General features: G+C 39.0%; 4 protein-coding genes across 11 annotated transcripts in view; 1 reads left to right on the top strand and 3 right to left on the bottom strand.

The window, feature by feature from the left end:
- Window positions 1-1,083, bottom strand: part of rab27a (RAB27A, member RAS oncogene family) — a 12,449-nt gene extending 11,366 nt beyond the window's left edge. The window contains exon 1 of the mRNA XM_030413964.1: window positions 855-1,083. The gene's annotated coding sequence lies outside the window, so the exon portion shown is untranslated. The remainder of the gene's footprint in view (window positions 1-854) is intronic.
- Window positions 1,064-9,345, top strand: pigb (phosphatidylinositol glycan anchor biosynthesis, class B). Of its 6 annotated transcripts, none has more exons than XM_030413961.1 (13): window positions 1,064-1,181; window positions 4,895-5,057; window positions 5,162-5,291; window positions 5,884-6,001; window positions 6,086-6,190; window positions 6,288-6,418; window positions 6,520-6,660; window positions 6,747-6,798; window positions 6,885-7,096; window positions 8,051-8,115; window positions 8,189-8,408; window positions 8,883-9,060; window positions 9,139-9,345. In XM_030413961.1, exons 2-13 carry the CDS (start codon window positions 4,946-4,948, stop codon window positions 9,250-9,252), a joined length of 1,578 nt encoding a protein of 525 aa, XP_030269821.1. In that variant the 5' UTR covers window positions 1,064-1,181; window positions 4,895-4,945; the 3' UTR covers window positions 9,253-9,345. The 6 variants fall into 6 exon arrangements, with proteins under 6 accessions (XP_030269821.1, XP_030269820.1, XP_030269822.1 ...); XM_030413960.1 differs by lacking the exon at window positions 1,064-1,181 and adding an exon at window positions 1,239-1,353; XM_030413962.1 differs by lacking the exon at window positions 1,064-1,181 and adding an exon at window positions 4,241-4,255.
- On the bottom strand, window positions 1,762-3,103 carry pigbos1 (PIGB opposite strand 1). Its single transcript, XM_030413966.1, has one exon. It carries the CDS (start codon window positions 3,055-3,057, stop codon window positions 2,887-2,889), a length of 171 nt encoding a protein of 56 aa, XP_030269826.1. The 5' UTR covers window positions 3,058-3,103; the 3' UTR covers window positions 1,762-2,886.
- ccpg1 (cell cycle progression 1) lies at window positions 9,218-19,352 on the bottom strand. 3 transcript variants are annotated; one of them, XM_030413954.1, is made up of 11 exons: window positions 19,228-19,352; window positions 17,789-17,878; window positions 16,907-17,024; window positions 16,341-16,423; window positions 16,047-16,236; window positions 15,836-15,931; window positions 14,481-14,837; window positions 13,998-14,113; window positions 13,103-13,222; window positions 11,577-12,886; window positions 9,218-10,183 (listed from the first exon to the last, which is right to left on the bottom strand). In XM_030413954.1, the coding sequence occupies exons 2-11, from the start codon at window positions 17,846-17,848 to the stop codon at window positions 9,994-9,996; spliced, it is 2,640 nt and encodes an 879-aa protein (XP_030269814.1). In that variant the 5' UTR covers window positions 17,849-17,878; window positions 19,228-19,352; the 3' UTR covers window positions 9,218-9,993. The 3 variants fall into 3 exon arrangements, with proteins under 3 accessions (XP_030269814.1, XP_030269816.1, XP_030269817.1); XM_030413956.1 differs by having other exon boundaries at window positions 15,836-15,928; XM_030413957.1 differs by lacking the exon at window positions 15,836-15,931.

Below are 19,352 nucleotides of genomic sequence, written 5' to 3'. Positions count from 1 at the left end.
TAATCATTTGTCAGGGAGAAGTGGAAGACCCACCCTGGGCAGCTGTCCAACACAGGGGCCGGCAGCTCCTTGGGAAAATCCGGATATGCACATACCATAAACCTGAAAGGGTGCAGCAGGAAAAATGACACACTACATGATGGTGCAACTCAGAATAAAATCCCCATGCATATTTCAAACTCCTGGCTACCAAAGCTGGTGACGATCTAGTCATTAAAATACCTTGTGAGGATTTATCTACAGCAGCAGCACTCATTGTGAGGACACAAAACTCGATCCTCATTCTGCTGAGACACAAACAAACGCTCCAATCTTTTAACTGTAACAAACAGAAGATCTCAGTGACCGTCAGCTGGTCCTCATGTGGCTGTCACCGTCACGGATGGACAGGAGGCCTCTGAGCAAGAAATAATCACTTTTCACTTGATATATATTCTGGCAAGAAGGACGACGTTGATGCCAACCTCACAGCTTCCTTTGTCAGACATATTGCAGCCCGAATATGGGTCCAAACATGCCTAAACTTTGTTGTAAGTGTGAATAACTTGGAGTCCTGCTTGGAGAAACCCGTTTTTTCCCCTTGCATTAACAACGATGTTAGTTTCTAAGAATTTTTGAACAAGTGTGGAAAAAGCTAACAATTCTGAGAAGAGGCAGGTGTACAAATGTAACGACAACGAGGGTGAATTTGACCAGCAGATTATTGGGCAGTGAATCACTTACCAACGCAGATAAATGAGTGAATTTAAGGTAAAACGAAACTTTTAAAACTCTCGCTCACTCCTGACAGATGCTACAGACGGGTTTGTTCGCCTGACATTTCCTGGAAGCACATTGTAAGTAATGTTACTTACCAGCCCCGGGGCGTTGCTGCTGGGTTCTGACTGTGTCGTGGTGTTAAACAGTGGTTAATTAAAAGTGACGACTGAAGACTGTTCCGAAAGGGGAATAAACGAAGACTTTACTTTCTCCGTCGCCTCTGGGCCATTAGCTGCTGACATGAGAGCCGCTTCATAGACACTGAGCAGCAGCTCAACTCTCCGTGGTGACGAGCCGCGCTGTCGAGAAACAGCTCCTCCCCACGGAGCTAACTGCCGTTACATCCTCCTCACAGCTAGCTTAACTGAGGGGAAACACCGGCCGTTACAGCACCATGACGACCACGGGCTGCTCAAGTTACTGTAACGTTACTTCAGTATTTCTACTTCAGCCTGCGTTACACATATACTCAAGTACACTTAATAAGGGCATATTGTATTCTTTATCTCACCTCACTTATAGGACAAATTGTTAACTAAGTAGGCTAAATGTCAGTGATGGAAAGTAACCGAATACATTTACTCAAGTACTGAGGTAATTGCACTTTAGTTGATAGTTTGGTATTTAGAGTTAGATACTTTTGGTTGAAAACGATCAAAACTTAAAATTCTAAAACAGAATATGTTGGAATATAGTGGTGTAGTAATGAGTCCTAAAACATAAAAGCTCCCGTGCAAGCAGTGTTAACACCAATCTCCTGCTGCCCTGAGCTCACTATCCGGATTGCTAACTGCAAGGCAAACTAAGAAAACTAGCTAATGACAGCTCAAGTAAGCAGCAGTTAGTTGTTGCTCTGGTGATATGCTGCCCCCTATTTGTTTTGAGAACAAATTCAACAGGTGGCCAGTTCTTATATATGGCACCATTGATTGTGCCTATTTAATATCTTTTTGTCACAGTTAGACGCAGTTCAGATTAATAGGCTACAATCACATCAACAAATAAATTATGATGTATTTTTATTGATGATAAGACTTTATTGATCCCTGAGGGAACCAAGCAGAATATAAAGTATAAAGTAGCCCATATCTATAGTGGTTCAGTACCATTCTATACGGATATCAGTAGGCTATACAATGTCAGTATTGAATAATACCCAACGGTTGAAATAATCTTACTTATTAACATTATATTGCAACAAACAAACGACCGCCTCCTGTCTCAAGCTTGACACATTAAATCTTCCTGTGGAAAATATGTTTGAGAAATGAAGGCTATTTAAAGTGCAGCCATTAAATTATCATATAACTCACACCATCAAGTAATGTCTTCTACAATCTCATCTAAATCACAAACAAATGGAGGCCAATAAACTGTTTCTATAACTATACATGAGAAGATGAGATCATTGACTTTTGTTTACATTTTCAAAATACTTGTATGTACTTTATTTAGGTAGGATTTTGATTTAAGGACTTTTACTGTTTATGGAGTATTCTTATATTAATGTATTGGTACTATTTGAACTATGTACAGGCTTATATGGACCACAGAACAAATTTTATGTACACATGTTAATTCCTGCGGGGAAAAGCATTGGGACCCTGGTAAAGGATCCTGTTGCTGAAATACTTCTAGTTTTTGGCACTCATACAAATATGGTAGTGTGTAATGAATATCACAGTCTCTAGAGGCCACTAGAAGAGCTTTACAGCACTTTGTGTTGTGTTTGATGACATATTAAGACTTAGAGCTAAAGCAATTATGCTTTTTTGATTCACAAAGACAGTATGTAACATTTATCTATTCATTCAGTAAATTACATTTAACATAAAGCATCCAGAGAAGGTCTGAGGCCAAATGGCTTCCCTCCTTAAGCTTTGGAAATAAATCAGAAATATATAAATGGCATGTTTTGGCAAACTTTGACACATCTTTTTGAAACAGTTGATAATTCAGGAGGTCACATTATCAAATATTTTATTTTTGCATATCAGCAATCTCTCAAAGAGCATCACTTTATCCATGCAGGTCTTGTCTTTAGTTCAGCCTCCATCATCTGACAGTCCAGCAGCCTTTATGTTGTTCTTCTGGCTTCTGTCTTTGAAGTATTTCCTTAATGGCGAATTATTGTGACGAACCGTCTGTTTCACTCTGTTTCTTTGGCACATCCTGGTTTTGCTGTCCTGAACTCTTGAGCACCGGGTCAAAGTAAGGTCTGTAGATATAAATACCACCACCGAATCCAAGCAGTGTGACAAAGACCATCTGCGTGAAGGGTATTCTTCTTCTAAACATGACTTCCTTAAAAATAAAAATCCCAATGTTGAGACACGAGATGATCCTGAAAGAAGAGTACATTGGTGTTATTTAGGGAACTTAATCTAGACACTGAATTATAATCAAATAATCTTTTTAAAGTCCATTTTGCATCTGCTGTGCTCTGTTGAATGTTACATGTCCTTGCAAAATTTTAGGCATAACTTGAAGCACGGATGGTTTCAAGCTAACTGCTGAGTTGCTGGCTGTGCTGGACCAAATGCCTCTGTTTAAGCAGCATATCTAGAGCCACCACATAGTATTTCTACATTAACTTCAACATTTCCAAAATAGAAAATCTAAATCTCTGACTAGCCACCAGATGTAAATTAGATTCTCATGTGTTGCACCCTCAGAGAAACTGGGGCGTCTTTTTTTAAATTTCCCAATTAACACATTCCAATATCCAAGGGTAACTGGATCTGAACAATGGTCTTTTACCTCATCTATTCTGATATGTATTAACAGTAGTATAGTTATGTGTGTATCAATCTCTATCAGAGTGTATTTATATGATACATGTTCTGCACTAGGGAAGATACTTTAATCAAGTGATCAGTAACTCAACAGACTCACTACACTGCCACAATGTTCTCATTTTGCCATGACAACAAGGACATTTACCCTGACCTAAAAACTATTTTCACTGTGAATTATTTACGTTTGTATATGTCTTACTCTGAAACATCCAGACCGGATATACACAAAGCGTCTGCTAGCTTAACTGTTTCCAACGCTTTAGCTGAATAAAAAAGGCATTTTTGCTGGATATAGAACATTCCAAGCAACATTAATAACTTACCGAGGAAACGGTTTATTTGAAGCGTCTGTAGTCACCAAACGGAGACAAGCAGGTCAGCATGGAGGTTAAAAGACAAGACACAAACTCAAGGACTCCGAGGAGACTTGCGATCAGTAGGCACGCGTTCTTCTTCTGCTGTGTCAATTCTGGTAGAGCGGTAAAAAGCTACAGTTCGCCACTTGGCGGTCAGAGCAGCAACATCCTGGGTGCTCTGAAGAGTGATACTGCAAAGATCGTATTTACCTGGGTGACATTAGAATTTTTTTTTTTTTTTTAGCTCAAATCATTTAAACCCCAGTGTAAGAAATATTCAGATTTTTTCTTGAGAAACAGCAGTACTAATAGACATTCAAAAAGGCACTTCAGTAAAAGCATGTAAGTAAAAATAATAATCAGAAAATAGTAAGAAATACTGTCACAACTGCAAAGGGCTCAAGAGTAAATAAATGATACATGTTTTAATTGTTTTGATTTTGAAGTGAAGATGGCGACAATATTACAATTATTACTATACTAAACTATTACTACTAAACTACTTATTTATTTCTGTTTGATCATTAATAGTAGTGATGAAGTAATGGCTTTTTGTATTGGTAATGTTGACTGAGTAGTTAAATGTTGTCCTTTGTAACATTTCCTTAAATGTTTTACTGTGCGAAATGTTTCTGAGGCTCATTAAAACAAACTTGTCGGCACTGTGGAGCTTTTACTTTGAAGGCGGGAAACAACGTTCCCCCGGAAGTTAGTTCTGATGCGGAAGCGCAGCAGATGAGCACCGTTCGGTCTGTGTTCACTGGAAATTATAGAAACTCATGCTCATTCAGGGAAAGTTGTAAAAGTTTAACGCTGATGGTGAAATAAACAGAAAGCTTGTGCAGGCTGTTCACTCGTAGCACCTGATCACACAGGTTACGTTAATATCGTATATTTAAAGTGAAGCGTGTCTGATTTCCACCTGAGGGGTTGATTCAGCCTCTGAATCTGACTGATCACACCTGACTTACATCCTTACAGGTGTATTATGTCGGCAGAAGACTGTGGAGACAAGAAAGACACAATGTCCTGATGGAGAACATCCGACCACGTCTGAAATTTGGGAATAAAGTGGAAGAAGTGAAACTGAGGAAACGACATTCTCAACTGTACTCAAAGAAAGATGACTCTCCTCTCAAAGACGGTGGGACCCAAACATGTCCGGACAAAACAATGAAGTCATGTTTACCAAACATGTGATAATGAAAAATAACACTGCTAATATGAAGTGATTGTTGGACTCCACAGGTGTGCTGAGAGCCAGAGTTGTAGTGTTTTGTGTGGTGTTCAGGCTGATCAACTGCTTCCTGGTTCAGACCAGCTTCGTCCCTGATGAGTACTGGCAGTCTCTGGAGGTTTCCCATCGGATGGTCTTCAAATATCCTTTGTGACATGATCATCTGCGGCTGTGTGACTGGATGTATGTGGATTATCATTATTGGTTGCTGCACTAGACAACAGTGTCATAAAGAAGATGAGCATAGTATGTTAATATGTATTAATTAAAAACCTTGATAAATAATGATCACAGTCCCAGACCCGGACATAATGCATCTAAATTGTATAAAAAGCAGCAATCAGATAATTTAATTTGTTTTCTCCATCAGTTAGAGGGTCTTATACTGTAACTTTTCACATTCACTGTCCCAAATGTTTGTATTTTACCAGGTGAGTCCCACTGAGGTCTGGCACATCTTCTGCAAAGGAGTCCAGGATTAAATGACGGTATCGAGAGCTGCATATAAAGCAATAAAAATTCAGGCAACTGGTATTAAACAAAATTTATAATCAGAATCAGAAACACTTCATTGAGAAATAGTTTTCTTAGTAATGATAATCTAGTTCTGCATCGTCGGATCATTCAGTGTGTCATTCAGTGTGTTGACATTTGTCTAGCTGAAACCCGTAGCTTGTTATTATTTTTGTTGCTCTTCTATTATTTTGTGCTGTTACAACCTTAACAGTGTGACTTATGGGTACATGACTTGGGAATGGAAGGCAGGGATAAGAGGATTCGTCTATCCACTCCTGTTTGCATCCATATACAAAATATTACACTTCATAAACTACGACTCTGTCCATCTCCTGGTAAGTTCTCGTATCTTCTATCCAGACAACTTTACATCAGAATGTCACTTTGTCTTTCTAATCCTGCTATGGTTGGCTCTGCAGATTTGGCTGCCGCGAGTGTTTCAGGCACTCCTGGCTGCGTTTGCAGATGTAAAATTCTTCTTCCTCATCCGAACGCTGGAGAGACGTGAAGTTGCAACATGGACGGTGAGGAGAGGATTTGTGTGAGGAAATAAAAGGGGAGAAGTGCCTGATGGAAGGGGTCATCTAATGGCCCGCTGTTTCTTCTTCTTCTCGTCTGTAGTTCTTCTGCCATCTGTGCTCGTGGTTCTCGTGGTTCTGCTGCACCAGGACTCTGACCAACAGCATGGAGACCACCATCACCTGCCTGGCTCTTTTTTACTACCCCCTCCCTGGGTCCAAAACACACAGCAGGTCTCGACTCATCTCTTATCTTCACTCTTCTCATTGTTAATGAATCTCATCAGAAAAAAATAGATCATTTACAGACATTTACCTTGTTGATTTTTTTCCAGCAAAAAATATTTATCCCTGGTGGCCTTGGCCATCGTTGTGCGGCCGACAGCCCTGATCGTCTGGTTCCCTCTGCTGATGTATCATTTCTGGAAGGAGGAAAACAAACTGAGGCTCATCACTCATAAATGCATCCCTATAGGGTTTGTACCTTTTAATGTTACCCAAACTTAATCTGAATTTCATCCTCAGGTTTTTGTTTAATAATCCACTTTTTTCTCCTTTCCAGAGCTGTGGCTGTTGTGATGTCAACACTGATCGACTGTATATTCTACGACAAGGTGAAACACTAAATCCATGTGTTTTTAAATCACACTAACTTCTGCTCGTAAGGTCAAAAATAACATTGTTTCTCTTTGTGTTTCAGTGGACCATGGTCCAGTTCAACTTCCTCAAGTTTAACATCTTCTACAGTGTGGCTGATTTCTACGGCTCTCATCCGTGGCACTGGTACTTCACTCAGGGCTTCGCCGTCATAATCGGCCCTCATCTTCCTCTCTTTCTTCACGGGTGCAGCATCGCCTTCAAAAGATACAAGATACTGTTGGCAGCAGTCGTCTGGACGCTCGTGGTTTACAGGTGAATCATCTGCCCTCACATTCACAGGCTTTAGTTATCAAACTGAGAAGGCAGCTTCGAGAGAGATAGCTTTTCATTATTTCTAAAATAAAACCTCACATTTTATCTGTGATATATTGGTATTTAAAGTTAGTATGTATTTCTTTTAAGTTGATTATCTTGATGTTAATGTTCAATGTATCATACATGTATAGCTGCAATGATTACACGATTAATTAATTAGTTGTCAATTATCAAACTAACTGTGAACTATTTGATGATTGATTAATCATTGTAAGTCATTTAAAATGAAAATCTGTCTAAATTCTTTTTTTCAGGTTTCTTTCATCCTTTATGAAATATAACTGAATATCTTTGGGTTGTGGATGTAAATTTAGGGCGTCAGCTTTTGAAAACACTGCTTGACATTTTTCACCATTTTCTCACATTTTATTAACTAAACAACTAATCAATTAATCAGGAAAAATTATTCAAAGATTAATCTTGACTGTACATGATCATTGCTTGCAGCCCTGAGTACATGTGTTTTTAATGTTATCTTGTACTGGAAGGTGCCCTTTGAAGTTCTGTTGTAAACAAAGTTATGTTTATGTTACTCACCAACACAAACATGACGAATTCATTTCCTTCCTAAGAAAACATGTGCAAAGCTGATGTCTTTGATCATTTTGAGTCCTGTATTGTTTACATTCACATTTACCTGGTAGCAGTTTTCTTTTTTACTGTGCTTACTGGTGCAGGTCTAGTATTACTGGCATGTTGCTGCCACATGTAATCAGTGGAACATTCTAAAACAGTTTATAGGACTAAAAAGATACAAAACAGGGACCCACTCAGGGAAATGTTGTTCCAGAGCGATGCTAGCGATCAAATGCTCCTCAGGGCTTCACTTCAGGCAGTTTGATTGTAATGATTCCTGCTCTGTTCTAACATGTTTGAATTCCTGTTCTTCAGTTTGCTTCCTCACAAGGAGTTCAGGTTCATCTATCCGGTGCTGCCGTTCTGTATTATCTTCAGTGGTAAGTTCTCAGTATCTCATCAAAATCATTTACGAACAGACAGACATGTGTTTTAACACTTCTTCCTGTACAGGTATATCCCTGGCTAACTTGAAAGCTTGGCGACGAGCTGCCGCCTTCTTCTTGTTAGTGAGCAACCTGGCTGCAGCTCTGTACACCGGCCTGATCCACCAAAGAGGCACGCTTGACGTCATGACCCGTCTCCAGACTCTTTGTGATGTCAGCAACATCTCCAGCCCTCCGCAGACAGACGTCCTCTTTCTCATGCCCTGCCACTCGACGCCATTTTACAGGTATGTTGCAGCTTTTCACATCTCAACCGTAACAGTGAAATTGCTTTTCAACTGAACACCTGATTTTAATAACCGTTTTCTTTTCTCCCTTTGTCAAAGACTTTTTCTACAAAACCCTCTGATTTTTTCTAAATATGACACTTATTATTGCAGCTGTGCTTAGTGTCTTAATAAAAGCAGCTTCACAAAAACTGTTTACTCAAAAAATTATGTTAAAAACTCTATTTTATATCAGGTAATAACCAATAAAAGAGTAAGTAAAGATAAGGACAAGATCCATAATAATAATAATCCTGTGTGTAGTGTACTACTTGGTTATTACTATGTCCAGCATTACTCGCTCGGTGTATTTAATATTGTCAATATCTGAATACAGTTTTTGACTTCAAAAGGTTGATACAGGCTGAGTGAGACATCAAACTTCCTACCTTGTGTTGAACACGACCTGACTGACTGATGGTTCTCTCTTTGCAGCCACGTCCACTGTCCAATGAAGATGAGGTTTCTGGAGTGTCCTCCAGACCTCGGAGAGGAGGGTTACGTCGATGAAGCGGATAGATTCTACAACGACCCTCTTCACTGGCTCAGGACATCATTTCCATACAAATCTTCTCTACCGACACATCTGGTTTTGTTTGATGTTTTGGAGAAGGTAAGACATTTACAAGTGATAGTTCTCCATGTGTTTTAAAACATATCGTCTAAAATTGTATGTGTTTTTTTGTTGCAGGAAATCTCTCTGTTTTTGCAAGGGAATAACTTTGTGAGGACAGCAGAGATGTTTCATACTCATTTTCCTGAGGGAAGAGTTGGAGGAAGCGTATTTATTTATGAAAGGCACTGACAAACACTGGAACAATGGCAATTTTCTTTCCTCAAGAACAATGTCACATGAAATAAATTTGCTAATGAAATTAAACTCACTTTTTTTTAAACATCACTGTGTCAAATGTGTGTTTTTTAAAATTATTATTCACAACTAAATTTGGTGTGACATTATTTTTCCAGTCTTTTTTCCCCAACACATGTAAATGCACATTTAAACTGCCAGGTCCAGTTAAAACAAGCTCGAGGTGGAATGTTAGAAAACTGCATATTAACTCTGAAAGCATAACAACAATGCTGTCACACAACGCTGTCTCTTTAGCAGCAAATTAAAACAACTACACGACCAGACACGGAAACATCCAAAATGCAGCATATCTTTGTTTTTTAGAGTTTGATTGGTTCCAAAATCCAGAACATTTTCGGCTCATTAGTTTAAAGTCTCTTTTTAAACATATGTAGTACCAATAGTGTTTCAGCAGAAAGTCTTCATCAGATCAATAATTACAAGGCCAAAATAAAAATGTCTTCATACTCATGTAAGTAAGAAGTGCAAATTATGTCAGATATGCCACATCTTTGACTTGGAACCTAATAATTACTTCACTGAACACAAAAACAGATCAACAACATTCAGTAGCTTTGAAAAGTTAACATTGTGCAAACGTACAATAAAAAAAAAACAAAAACAGCAAGTTTAGCATCTACATATAACGCGAAATAGAATTTGCAACTATAATTTTAATCTGGTTAAGATTTATCAGTATTTTGGATCAAACGGCATTGGACCCAGTTCTATTTTCACATCAGCCATGTGTCGGTCTGCGTTTCTTCCTGATCGGCTCCACTTGCGTTCACTGTGTGGTCGAGGTCGAGCTCTCTGCTGCTTTCGCTGATGATGCTTCGCCCTCGTCTCCTTGGAGTCTGTGTCGGGTCTCTCAAACGGCCCGCTGTGTGATTCAAACACAAACATAAATGGCATGATTTAGTAGAATTGTGTTGAGCTCATAAGTATGTACAAGCTGTTGGATGATAATGGAAGAAAACAGGGGCGGTGCTCACGAAACATCTGAGGTTCTAACTGCAAAACAACTAAAAATACGTCCTAACTTGAAGACTTTGGTCAAAGATGTCATTCACCAAATATTTTAGCTGTAAAAATAGCTACAGTATGAGAGAAGTAGAAGGCTGTCCCAGAGGAGTCCTCAAGTCAGTAAGATCTGCTCAAAATCAGTCAGCTGTAGTAGACTAAACATTTAAAAAAAACATTTTATCAGCGCTGTAGCTGATAAGAATCAAATCAGCTCGACAACAAAGTTAAAACAGTCTAGTAACAGAGGAAATGACAGTTTGCACAACTCCACTGCTTCAACACTGAAAAAACTGATGTGTTGGGTTGAAAGATTTGTTGGAAACACTTTTGAAACCTCAGTTTGTTCAAGAGTTCAATAAATATTCTGTAATAAATAAATAAAAAAAACAGATGATCCTTTCTGCATCTATTTTGATAATCAATTATTTCAGTCCTTTCTGAAGCAACTCTACAAACATTTGAAGATCTGGATTCTAAACTTTTGGATGAAACAAACAGCTTGTGAAATAATATTTTATTTCATATTAGATTGAGAATTATTGTACAGATATTGATTTTTGAACAATTTCGGTTTATTTCATTTAGTACAACTTTTTGGGGAGAATATTAATTTCCTTAACAGAAAAACAAAATTGAAATCCGAGTTAATAATCAATAATTGGAAAAATGTTTCTGTTTATGTTAAATAGTATATTTGCCTACTGACAAATGTCACACTTCTTTCTGGCTGAAAGATTCTCTACGTTAGGGTTAGGCTCCGTCTCTGTTTCCCCAACATTAGTATCAGATTGATGCTGCGTTTCAGACAACTTCCTACTAGAAAATGTACAATGAGATGCGACTTGAAGTTGGTAAAGTTTGTAAAAAGGCAGCTGAATAGAAATGCTCAGATATGTTTCAAAGTATACAAGTGCTGCAAAATAAAATGTATAAAAGTGTGTTCAACCTCGTGTCCATTTAGTTTATATACCTAAAGAGTATCATCATTTTGCTACAGTCAGTCGAGTTTTTTGTTCACTAATGATGTCTCGCAGCTGAAACGTTTGAGGTCAAAAGTTGGAACTAGGGAATTTAGACCTCCGAAGTTGTCTGGAACGCAGTTTAAGTCTTTCTTTCCATGAAAAACTTGGAAATAATCTTGGAAATTATTCAGTAATTGTTTGGGGGTATTGGAAGGAAAGCCCTAGTTAGTCTTCAAGGTGGCCTTCTTGTATCATGATATACCTTGCGAATACAGCCCCGGGACTTACTTTGGGCCATAGCTTCTTGTGTAAGCCTCTCCAAAGAAGTGGCGGTAGACGAAATCATCAAGATCTCCAAACACATTGTCATCAAGTCCGTGGTACTCATGCATGTCGGTCAGATAGTCCTCCACGCCGCTGACAAAGTCTGTGAACAGCATCCGGTCGTGGATGAACACTCCGTTGTGGAAGAAGTTGTTGATGAACATCTCCAGGTCTTTCCAGTGGTGGAAGTGGTCGACTTCCTGCTGCAGGTAGCTTTGCAGCAGCTGGTAAAATTCATCAGCTCTGATTGGCTCCATGGCTTTGTTAAAGACACTCATAGACTCCTGGTAGGCACAGTCGAAAACTCCAGAGCATCCTTTCAAGTTGGACTTGTGGCCGTTACGACCTCGATCTTCATGAACTTTACCTCCTGATTTCCGAGTGTTGTGGCTGCCCTGGAAGGAGTCATCAAAATTGTGTGCATGTCTGTGATGAGGCTTGTGGAATCTGTGCTGCCACGACTCTTTTGATTTCTTCTCATGACTTCTCTTATCATAAAAACCTCTGGCTTTGTTGATGAAAGTGGAAGCCGAATCCTTGAAGTTTCGGAAGGTTAATTTGACGGAATCTGAAAACTTCCTCAGGTTCTCCTTCACGGCTTCCTTTGCTTTCTTTATCTGCTCTTTGTGGTGATGGACAAACTCCTTGGTGGAGTTCTTCACAGCATCAAATGTCTCTTTCACCTTCCCCGCCATGCCTGGCTTTGGTTTCTTCATTTTAGGCTCTGTGTCTCCTTTGGACCTTTCCTCTTTGGTTTCCACATACAGCCTCTCCCACAGGTCGGAGCGCTGCTGCTCGAAGCTCAGTCTCTTCTCCAGCTCCATCAGACGCAACTGAAGCTCTTCGGACTCTGAACCAGCTTCCTTTCCAGCTCCGACGATGCGACGTCTAAGCTCATTTAAGTCCATCCTCAGCTCATCTGTAACCTTCCTCTCCCTGTCAAGCTTCTTCCTCAGTGCCTGTGCCTCGGCCATCATGTCTTCCCTCTGGCCGTGGAAGCTTCGGATCAGCTCTTTCTCCTCCTCCAGCTGATCTTTCAGCCTCTGGTTTTCTGACAGCAGCGAGTCGGTAACGGCTCCCGACTCCTCCCAGTCTCTGATCTTGTTTCGCAGGTTCTTCAGCTCCTCCTGTAAGGTGGACAGGGTCTGTTCTTCACGTTCAAGGGAGTTTTTCAGCAGCAGGTTCTCAGCTGTCAACCTCTGCTGCTGAGACACAATGTTACTTCTCTCCTCAGCCTTTCCTTTCAGCAACATCTCCAGGTCATCTCTCTGGGCCTGACACGAAAAAAAGGTACAAGAGGGGAATTATGGCTTTTTGAATAAATGCAATGACTCATTATAATCAATGAGGTCACCAAGTTCACTTAATATGAAAAGCAAAACAAAATGAAGGACGAAAAGCTAAACAAAGAGCTTTTTGATTCAGTTTTAAGTCACGGCATTTCCGTAGGTTACATTTGCATTTAGTTTGCATTAGCACTATGCAGTTACCTGAATGTGTGCCTGTTGGATGATGAGCTCGTGGTTCTCTCTCTTCATCTTTTCAATCACCTCTGTGAGTAGCGAAATTACTTTTTTGTCATCCAGGTCATCCAGGCCAAAGTCACCCCTCTGGAGAAAAGGAACAGATAAGTTTTAGTCCATTAAAGTCGTCGTGTTTAGTTTAAAATATGAATTATTTTGGCATCTGAGAACGTCAGTGAGATTTATGTAACAGACACAGGATATTTAAATCAGTATATTTTCATCAGTGCACTGAAACAGTTACATTTACTGAGAATTAATTATTATTATTTGCCCTATGCATCTTATTCTTCTATTATAAAAGTTTTCATATCGGTGCATACTGGACAAAACATATGCACATTTATGGATCTATGACAGACCAATATCAGCAAATGATAATCCGCCATCTAGGCTCTATTTGGGAAGTTTCATCTACACTACATTTACAATAGAGCCTTACAGTAAATTTTAGTAAGACTAATTAGTTTTAGTACATATTTTGTTTACAGTTACTTTTATATTTCAGTACATTTCTAGTACTTTATATAGCTTTATTCTTACTTACTCTTGTTAAGATTCTCTTTGTCTATTTAAATACCATTTACATTTTGTGATATATATTTTTTACTGGATCAGTATTTTCTGATGCTGATTAAAAAGTTTAAATGGGTGGAATTTATCGCTGGACTATTTTATCTGGTTGCATCAAACTAGCATGCATGGTTTTCTGTATTTAACAATAAAGTTAATATAAATATAATGTAAAATAAGTCTGTATTAAGGAAGTTACAGAAGTCAAAAGCATGGTATAGAGTAAGTCAATCGTCATGCATGTTTGCTGCAAATAAGCTTCTTGTTATTGTGACTTGTGTTGCCTGACCTGGTTTATAAAGTGTTGTTCTCTGACATGTCGGTGAATCAGATCTCTCACACCATCAAGGTCATTCACTCGGATTTTCTCAACGGTTTTCTGTCTTTCCTGAATCTGCATTGTGCCTGTCAGTGAAACACCAACACGTTATTTACACAAACCATTAGAACACATTGTTACAGGTCAGTTGGTCTATAATGTCTTTAAGAGTCAGAAACACTGTAACGGGGAGAAAAAGAAGGACTAGTACAGAACCTACAAGCTGCTCAAAGTTCACATAAGCTCTGTAGTTCTCAAAGATAAGGAGCACTCAGATATCTCTTGAACCTGGTCAACCAAACTAAAGAGCTGTGAAAACAAACTGAGAATAATTCTGACACAAAGTACATTTCTAATCTAAATCATACTAAAATCTCTGTGAAAATCAGGGGGATTTCATAGATGAACGTTTAGCAAAAATCATGTATATTAATCTCGTGAGTAAAATCATACCATGGAAGTGTCCAAAGCCCATGCTGATGGCTACGACGAGGGCGATCAGAATACACTTGTTGAGGATGCTGCTGCCCTGCACTTGCACATTTTGGCCATCCAGAGCAGCAGCAGGGGGTCTGGCTTCAGCCTGCTCCTCCTGCTCTCCGTCATCTTCCTCATCCTCCTCCTCCTCTTTCTCACTCTGGCCTGACTTCGGAGCCTCTTCCTCCTCCTCTTCCTCCTCCTCCGGCTCTGTCACAATGCTTGTGGTATTCTTCCTCAACCTTCGTCTTCGGACAACAGTACCACCAGTTCGCCCTGCCTCATCCTCACTGCTGCTGGAGTTTGTCACTGCAGGCTGCTGCACCGGGAAAACTACAGAAAAATACACAAGTTATGTTTGTAGCGATCACATGATGAAAAGAAAATAATAGAGAGGAGGTACACACAAAAATATCAGGCTCAGAAAGCAAACGAGTGAGGTCAATCATGCAGATAACAAATATTACAGATTGACTGATTCCCTACTGATGAAACAACATGTCTAAGTCTTGATTCATTTTAGTGTTTGTGAAATTAATACAACATTGCAAAGAGTTGTTTTTACACTCGATCCCTTCCTCTGACTCTTAGGAGTCCTCTTGTTTCTTAATTTCTGTATTTGTTATTGTTGTTTTAGCTGTTTCCTTCTGTATTCTTATCTAAATGTATGCTTCTCTGTGTTAGATTTGTTGGATTTAAAAAAAGATATCATCACCAAAGAAATTCACACCATCATTCTGCTCATCACAGATTTAAAAAAAAGGGTATGGCTGCATATTATCTGCTCACAATTTTAGACTGACTCAGAATATCACTACAAGGTCTCGATAAGGCCTCTCCACACTTTAATCAAATAGTCTGCTTGGAATAATAATGAATGTCTGATACATCCTACGAAAAAAAGCATCAAAATTTAAATCCTCAGTTTATATGACACAGAGACCTCGAGTTTCCACATCACACTTGTGTATGCTGAATATTGGACTGGGATTAGCTTCCAAACTATTGATGTCACCAATCATGCTTGTATGAATGTGAAAACAGACTTCTAGTGTCAAACTCTGCACACAGTGGAGCTCAAACATTCAACTGTATGAACAAGAAGAAAAACATGTTTTTGACTGAAGGGAGACCAGACTTACACCACCCAAACATGCAAGCACGTGGAAAAAAACTGTAAGGGGAAAGTACTTTGCATTCTTTAAAATGTGGTTGAACATGCTTTTAAAAGAAGCACAGCTGGCTCACACCAGCCTGTGTTCTTGTCAGCCAATAATCAGGATTAGTTCTGTGAGCAAGCTTAAGATTCACTCCAGTTTCAGTCAGGCCACCTGGGAAAGAGCGGCCTCCAGTGAGATGACTCCTCAGGTGGTAGCCTAAATTCAGGAGTCTCTGTGGAAGTTTCCAGTGACTCAACATCAAACCTGCTTCGGCGCCAACAAAACAGGCAGAGAAAGAAAGTTTTTGTGTTGATGTGTTGATCGAAGAAGACGTGGTGACAGTTCAGTGTGTCAGTGTGTGTTTCTGTTGAAGCAGGCCTACCAGTCTCAGCAGCAGTGAAGGCGTACTGGCTGCTGCAGGACGTGCCAAGGTAGAACTCCTCATTGGTTGCTGCCTCTTCGCCCGCCTCAACATGCTCGTCCTCCTTCAAGTCTCTGAGAGTCACAATGTCCGAGTGATCGCTGGAGGACAAAGGACTCACATTCTGGTGCCCTGTTGTGGTGTTTCCAGTCTGGAGAAAATATAATATATTGAAGATTAAGGGCAAGGCAGCAGCAACAGAGTGGCTCTGGATTATTTAAAGAACAGGTTATGCAGGTTATTTGTCTGTCTCACCTCAGAGGCGCACAGCGTCTCTACAGGTTTTTCTCCCAGAGTGTCATCAAGTGAATCAGCAATGCTCTCCTCACCACATTCAGCTGAAAAATTTGTTTTGAAAATGACATTCATAATCAAGGCAGCAACTCACAGGTATTTTGGTGATCTGTTGATTACTTTAATAGAAATAACACCTCAGACAAACTAAAAACTGTAGTTATTTTAGCATTTGTCCTTGATAAACGGACTTCAATAATCAGTTAAGAAGAAAGTAACATAGTAACAAGACAAGTTGATAAAAATGCATTAAAGGCAGTCAACAGTGTGACTTTCAGATGTCTCACAAAGTCAGTTTCGATAACTGTAATTCAGCTAAATGAGATTTATTTACTTGTTCTTTAATTTCCCTACAAATCTGTATGCACATCAACAAATAAAGTGCGAAGATAAAGTTTATTATTTTTTATAATATTACAATATTAATAATAACAATAACACTAATAACATAACTAGTAAATATAATACTTGATATAATAATAATATAATAATACTTGTGGCTAAAATGATAATTTGTGGATTTTTACCAGCAGATGCAGCGGTCTTTGCGTCCTGCAGCTTTGTTTCTTCCACTAGAGGGCGCTCTAACAGCTCGGTTCCATATTCCACCACCACCTCTGATCCCAACGTCTCGATATCTGAACCCTGTAAACACAATAAGCATATATAAAAACAAATGTAGTATTAATTATCAGATGTATAAATTACATTATTTGATAAGTCTGAGCAATAGGAGCCTACAGTAAGTATTGTAGTACTGTGTAAGATGATTTATAGCATTGACTGGCAAAGTTAGAAATATTAGAAAAAAGGACCCTGCAGTAAAAGAGAACTGACATTTGATTCTGTGACTGAACAAACATCAGTTGGCCAGATTTATGCTTTCATTGTTAAAAAAAATCCCATAAAAAGGGAAAAGCTGCAACTGCAACTTCATATAAGCAAAAATAGTCTTTAATTGCACAACCTCATCCTGTTTTTGTTTTATTTCAGATCCACAACTTGTGTGAAAAAAAAGATTTTATTCCAAAAACTCCAGCGTGGATATCAGTAGTAAAAGAGTATTTTTGCATACAAGTTGCTGCAGGCAATTGTAGATTTTCCCCTTTTATGAGATTTTTTTGTTAATGGGAAGTTTGTGCTGCCAAATCAGTTTACCATGTCTGAAAGTTTTGAACTGTCAGCTCCTATGCACGAAGACCTCTGTGATGAAACGTGCTGCTTGACTCCACTGATCTTGTAATTTGCAATTGATTAATCATTTTTTATCAAGCACTATTTGAGTTTATTGGTATTTTCTCTACATAGTAAAAAATCTTTCTCTCCTTGTTGTCACCTTACAATGTCAAAAACTATACAACAACAAATGAATCTAGCTGGGATTAAGAAGAAGGAAAAGGGATTTGTACCTCATTACTGATAATAGTCCAGCCACAGGACGACTCTGCATCACTTGACGTCTCTGACATTTCTGTCAGTTGTCAGCAATAAAGAGGGATCTGGAGGAGGAAAGGAGGTTAAAAACTGGGGGAAGTATGTTGTGGTGATACAGAAAAGTAGGCCAGTATGCCACAAGCTGAAGAAGAGTTTAATGAATTTTGAGTTTAAGTGGTCCAGAATTAGTTTATTATTGTTAACAATCAGGATACCATATACAATAATCAGACATCCAATTGTAAACATCCATATCACTGAATAGTTAAGTATAGGGCTGCACGCTATAGTCAAAACATCATATTGCGATTATTTGCAATTGCAATATGATTAATAATTAGTGGGAATGGTAATTTGTGCAGAACAGTTTCAACTTTCACAACAACAACAAAAAATTGATATCATGATGATATTACATTCATTGAGCTCCATACCAAACAAATATGTTTCCTTGTGCTTTCTGGAGAACAAGATTTTCTCTGCAGCACTACTGTATTTCATTACAATGCTGTTTTGAACACATTTCACCTTCATCAGAAATTGTGATTTTTAATAAGTTTGCAGCCCAAGTTCAGTTCATAACCATGTTTCTTTACAGCCTCTATTCTGGTCTATTACATAACTGGGGAAAAGAGTGCTACACAAATAAACCTCCCTTGCTTCGCCTCACTTTGTGTTGCATTTCGCATTCAGAAATATTCCTAAAAAAAGCATTAAAAAGCAGGAAACTGAAACAAACATCTGCTACTGCTTTACTGTGTATATTTGATGAACATGAACAGGTGAACCCAGCAATTCAGACTTGACTTCATACTTGAATTGCAGGGTGCTGTGCTGTAATTTTAATCAGGTGTACACCAACACACTACTGGATTTCTTTTCTGGTAGTCTGTAACTGTATGCGGAGAGCTAGAAAGCAAACTTGGAGATACTTCACAAAACTTCCGGGTTTGTTTTTGATGAATGAAGTGACACAAATGTATAGAAGTACAGAACAATACAGCTCACTGACAGTGACTCACATCTGGCTAGTTTGAAAAATAAAATCTCATGAACTTGAACAGCGTATTTACAAACAAACAGGATGAACAGCGCCCTCTAGGTAACAGTGCACAATAACAATGATGCCATCTCCTGCGGCCTGACAATGAATACACCCAACAACAGAGATTACATCGGTTCAACGCTGCAGCCTTTAGCTGTAATTGACATTAGCTTCGTCTGTCAGCATTCAATAATGAAAATTAGCGGTCTGTTAGCAGCTAGTTAACTAACTTACACAGGCTAGTTATCGACGCCTCCTCTCGAAGAACCGTCCGAACATATAATTAGTGCCGTAGGCGACGTATATTATGTTAAGAAGCAAAACAGCATCGCTATCTTTAAAATAAATGCGAAAATGGAGCAAACTCACCGGTGTTTTACGCCCAACGACGAGGCAGCTGTTTACAAGCAGCTCCAGAGAATTGCAGTATACCCAAGCCTAGGTTATCCGTTAACAACCATAACGCGGACTGTCCATGGGAAATGTAGTTTGAT

Source organism: Sparus aurata, chromosome 4, assembly GCF_900880675.1.
Source record: "Sparus aurata chromosome 4, fSpaAur1.1, whole genome shotgun sequence".
Taxonomy (NCBI): Eukaryota; Metazoa; Chordata; class Actinopteri; order Spariformes; family Sparidae; genus Sparus; species Sparus aurata.
This window is presented reverse-complemented; position numbering and strand designations above follow the sequence as displayed.

Excerpts from the sequence above, each read along its gene's own strand:
- pigbos1 (XM_030413966.1), bottom strand. The coding sequence starts at position 3,057 with ATGTTTAGAAGAAGAATACCCTTCACGCAGATGGTCTTTGTCACACTG.
- pigb (XM_030413961.1), top strand. The coding sequence starts at position 4,946 with ATGGAGAACATCCGACCACGTCTGAAATTTGGGAATAAAGTGGAAGAA. Across the intron at positions 6,002-6,085 it reads ACGACTCTGTCCATCTCCTG|ATTTGGCTGCCGCGAGTGTT; the intron begins GTAAGTTCTCGT and ends TTGGCTCTGCAG. Across the intron at positions 6,799-6,884 it reads ACTGTATATTCTACGACAAG|TGGACCATGGTCCAGTTCAA; the intron begins GTGAAACACTAA and ends TTTGTGTTTCAG.
- ccpg1 (XM_030413954.1), bottom strand. The coding sequence starts at position 17,848 with ATGTCAGAGACGTCAAGTGATGCAGAGTCGTCCTGTGGCTGGACTATT. Across the intron at positions 14,838-15,835 it reads TGGAGGCCGCTCTTTCCCAG|TTTTCCCGGTGCAGCAGCCT; the intron begins GTGGCCTGACTG and ends ATTTTTCTGTAG. Across the intron at positions 13,223-13,997 it reads AACAACACTTTATAAACCAG|AGGGGTGACTTTGGCCTGGA; the intron begins GTCAGGCAACAC and ends CCTTTTCTCCAG.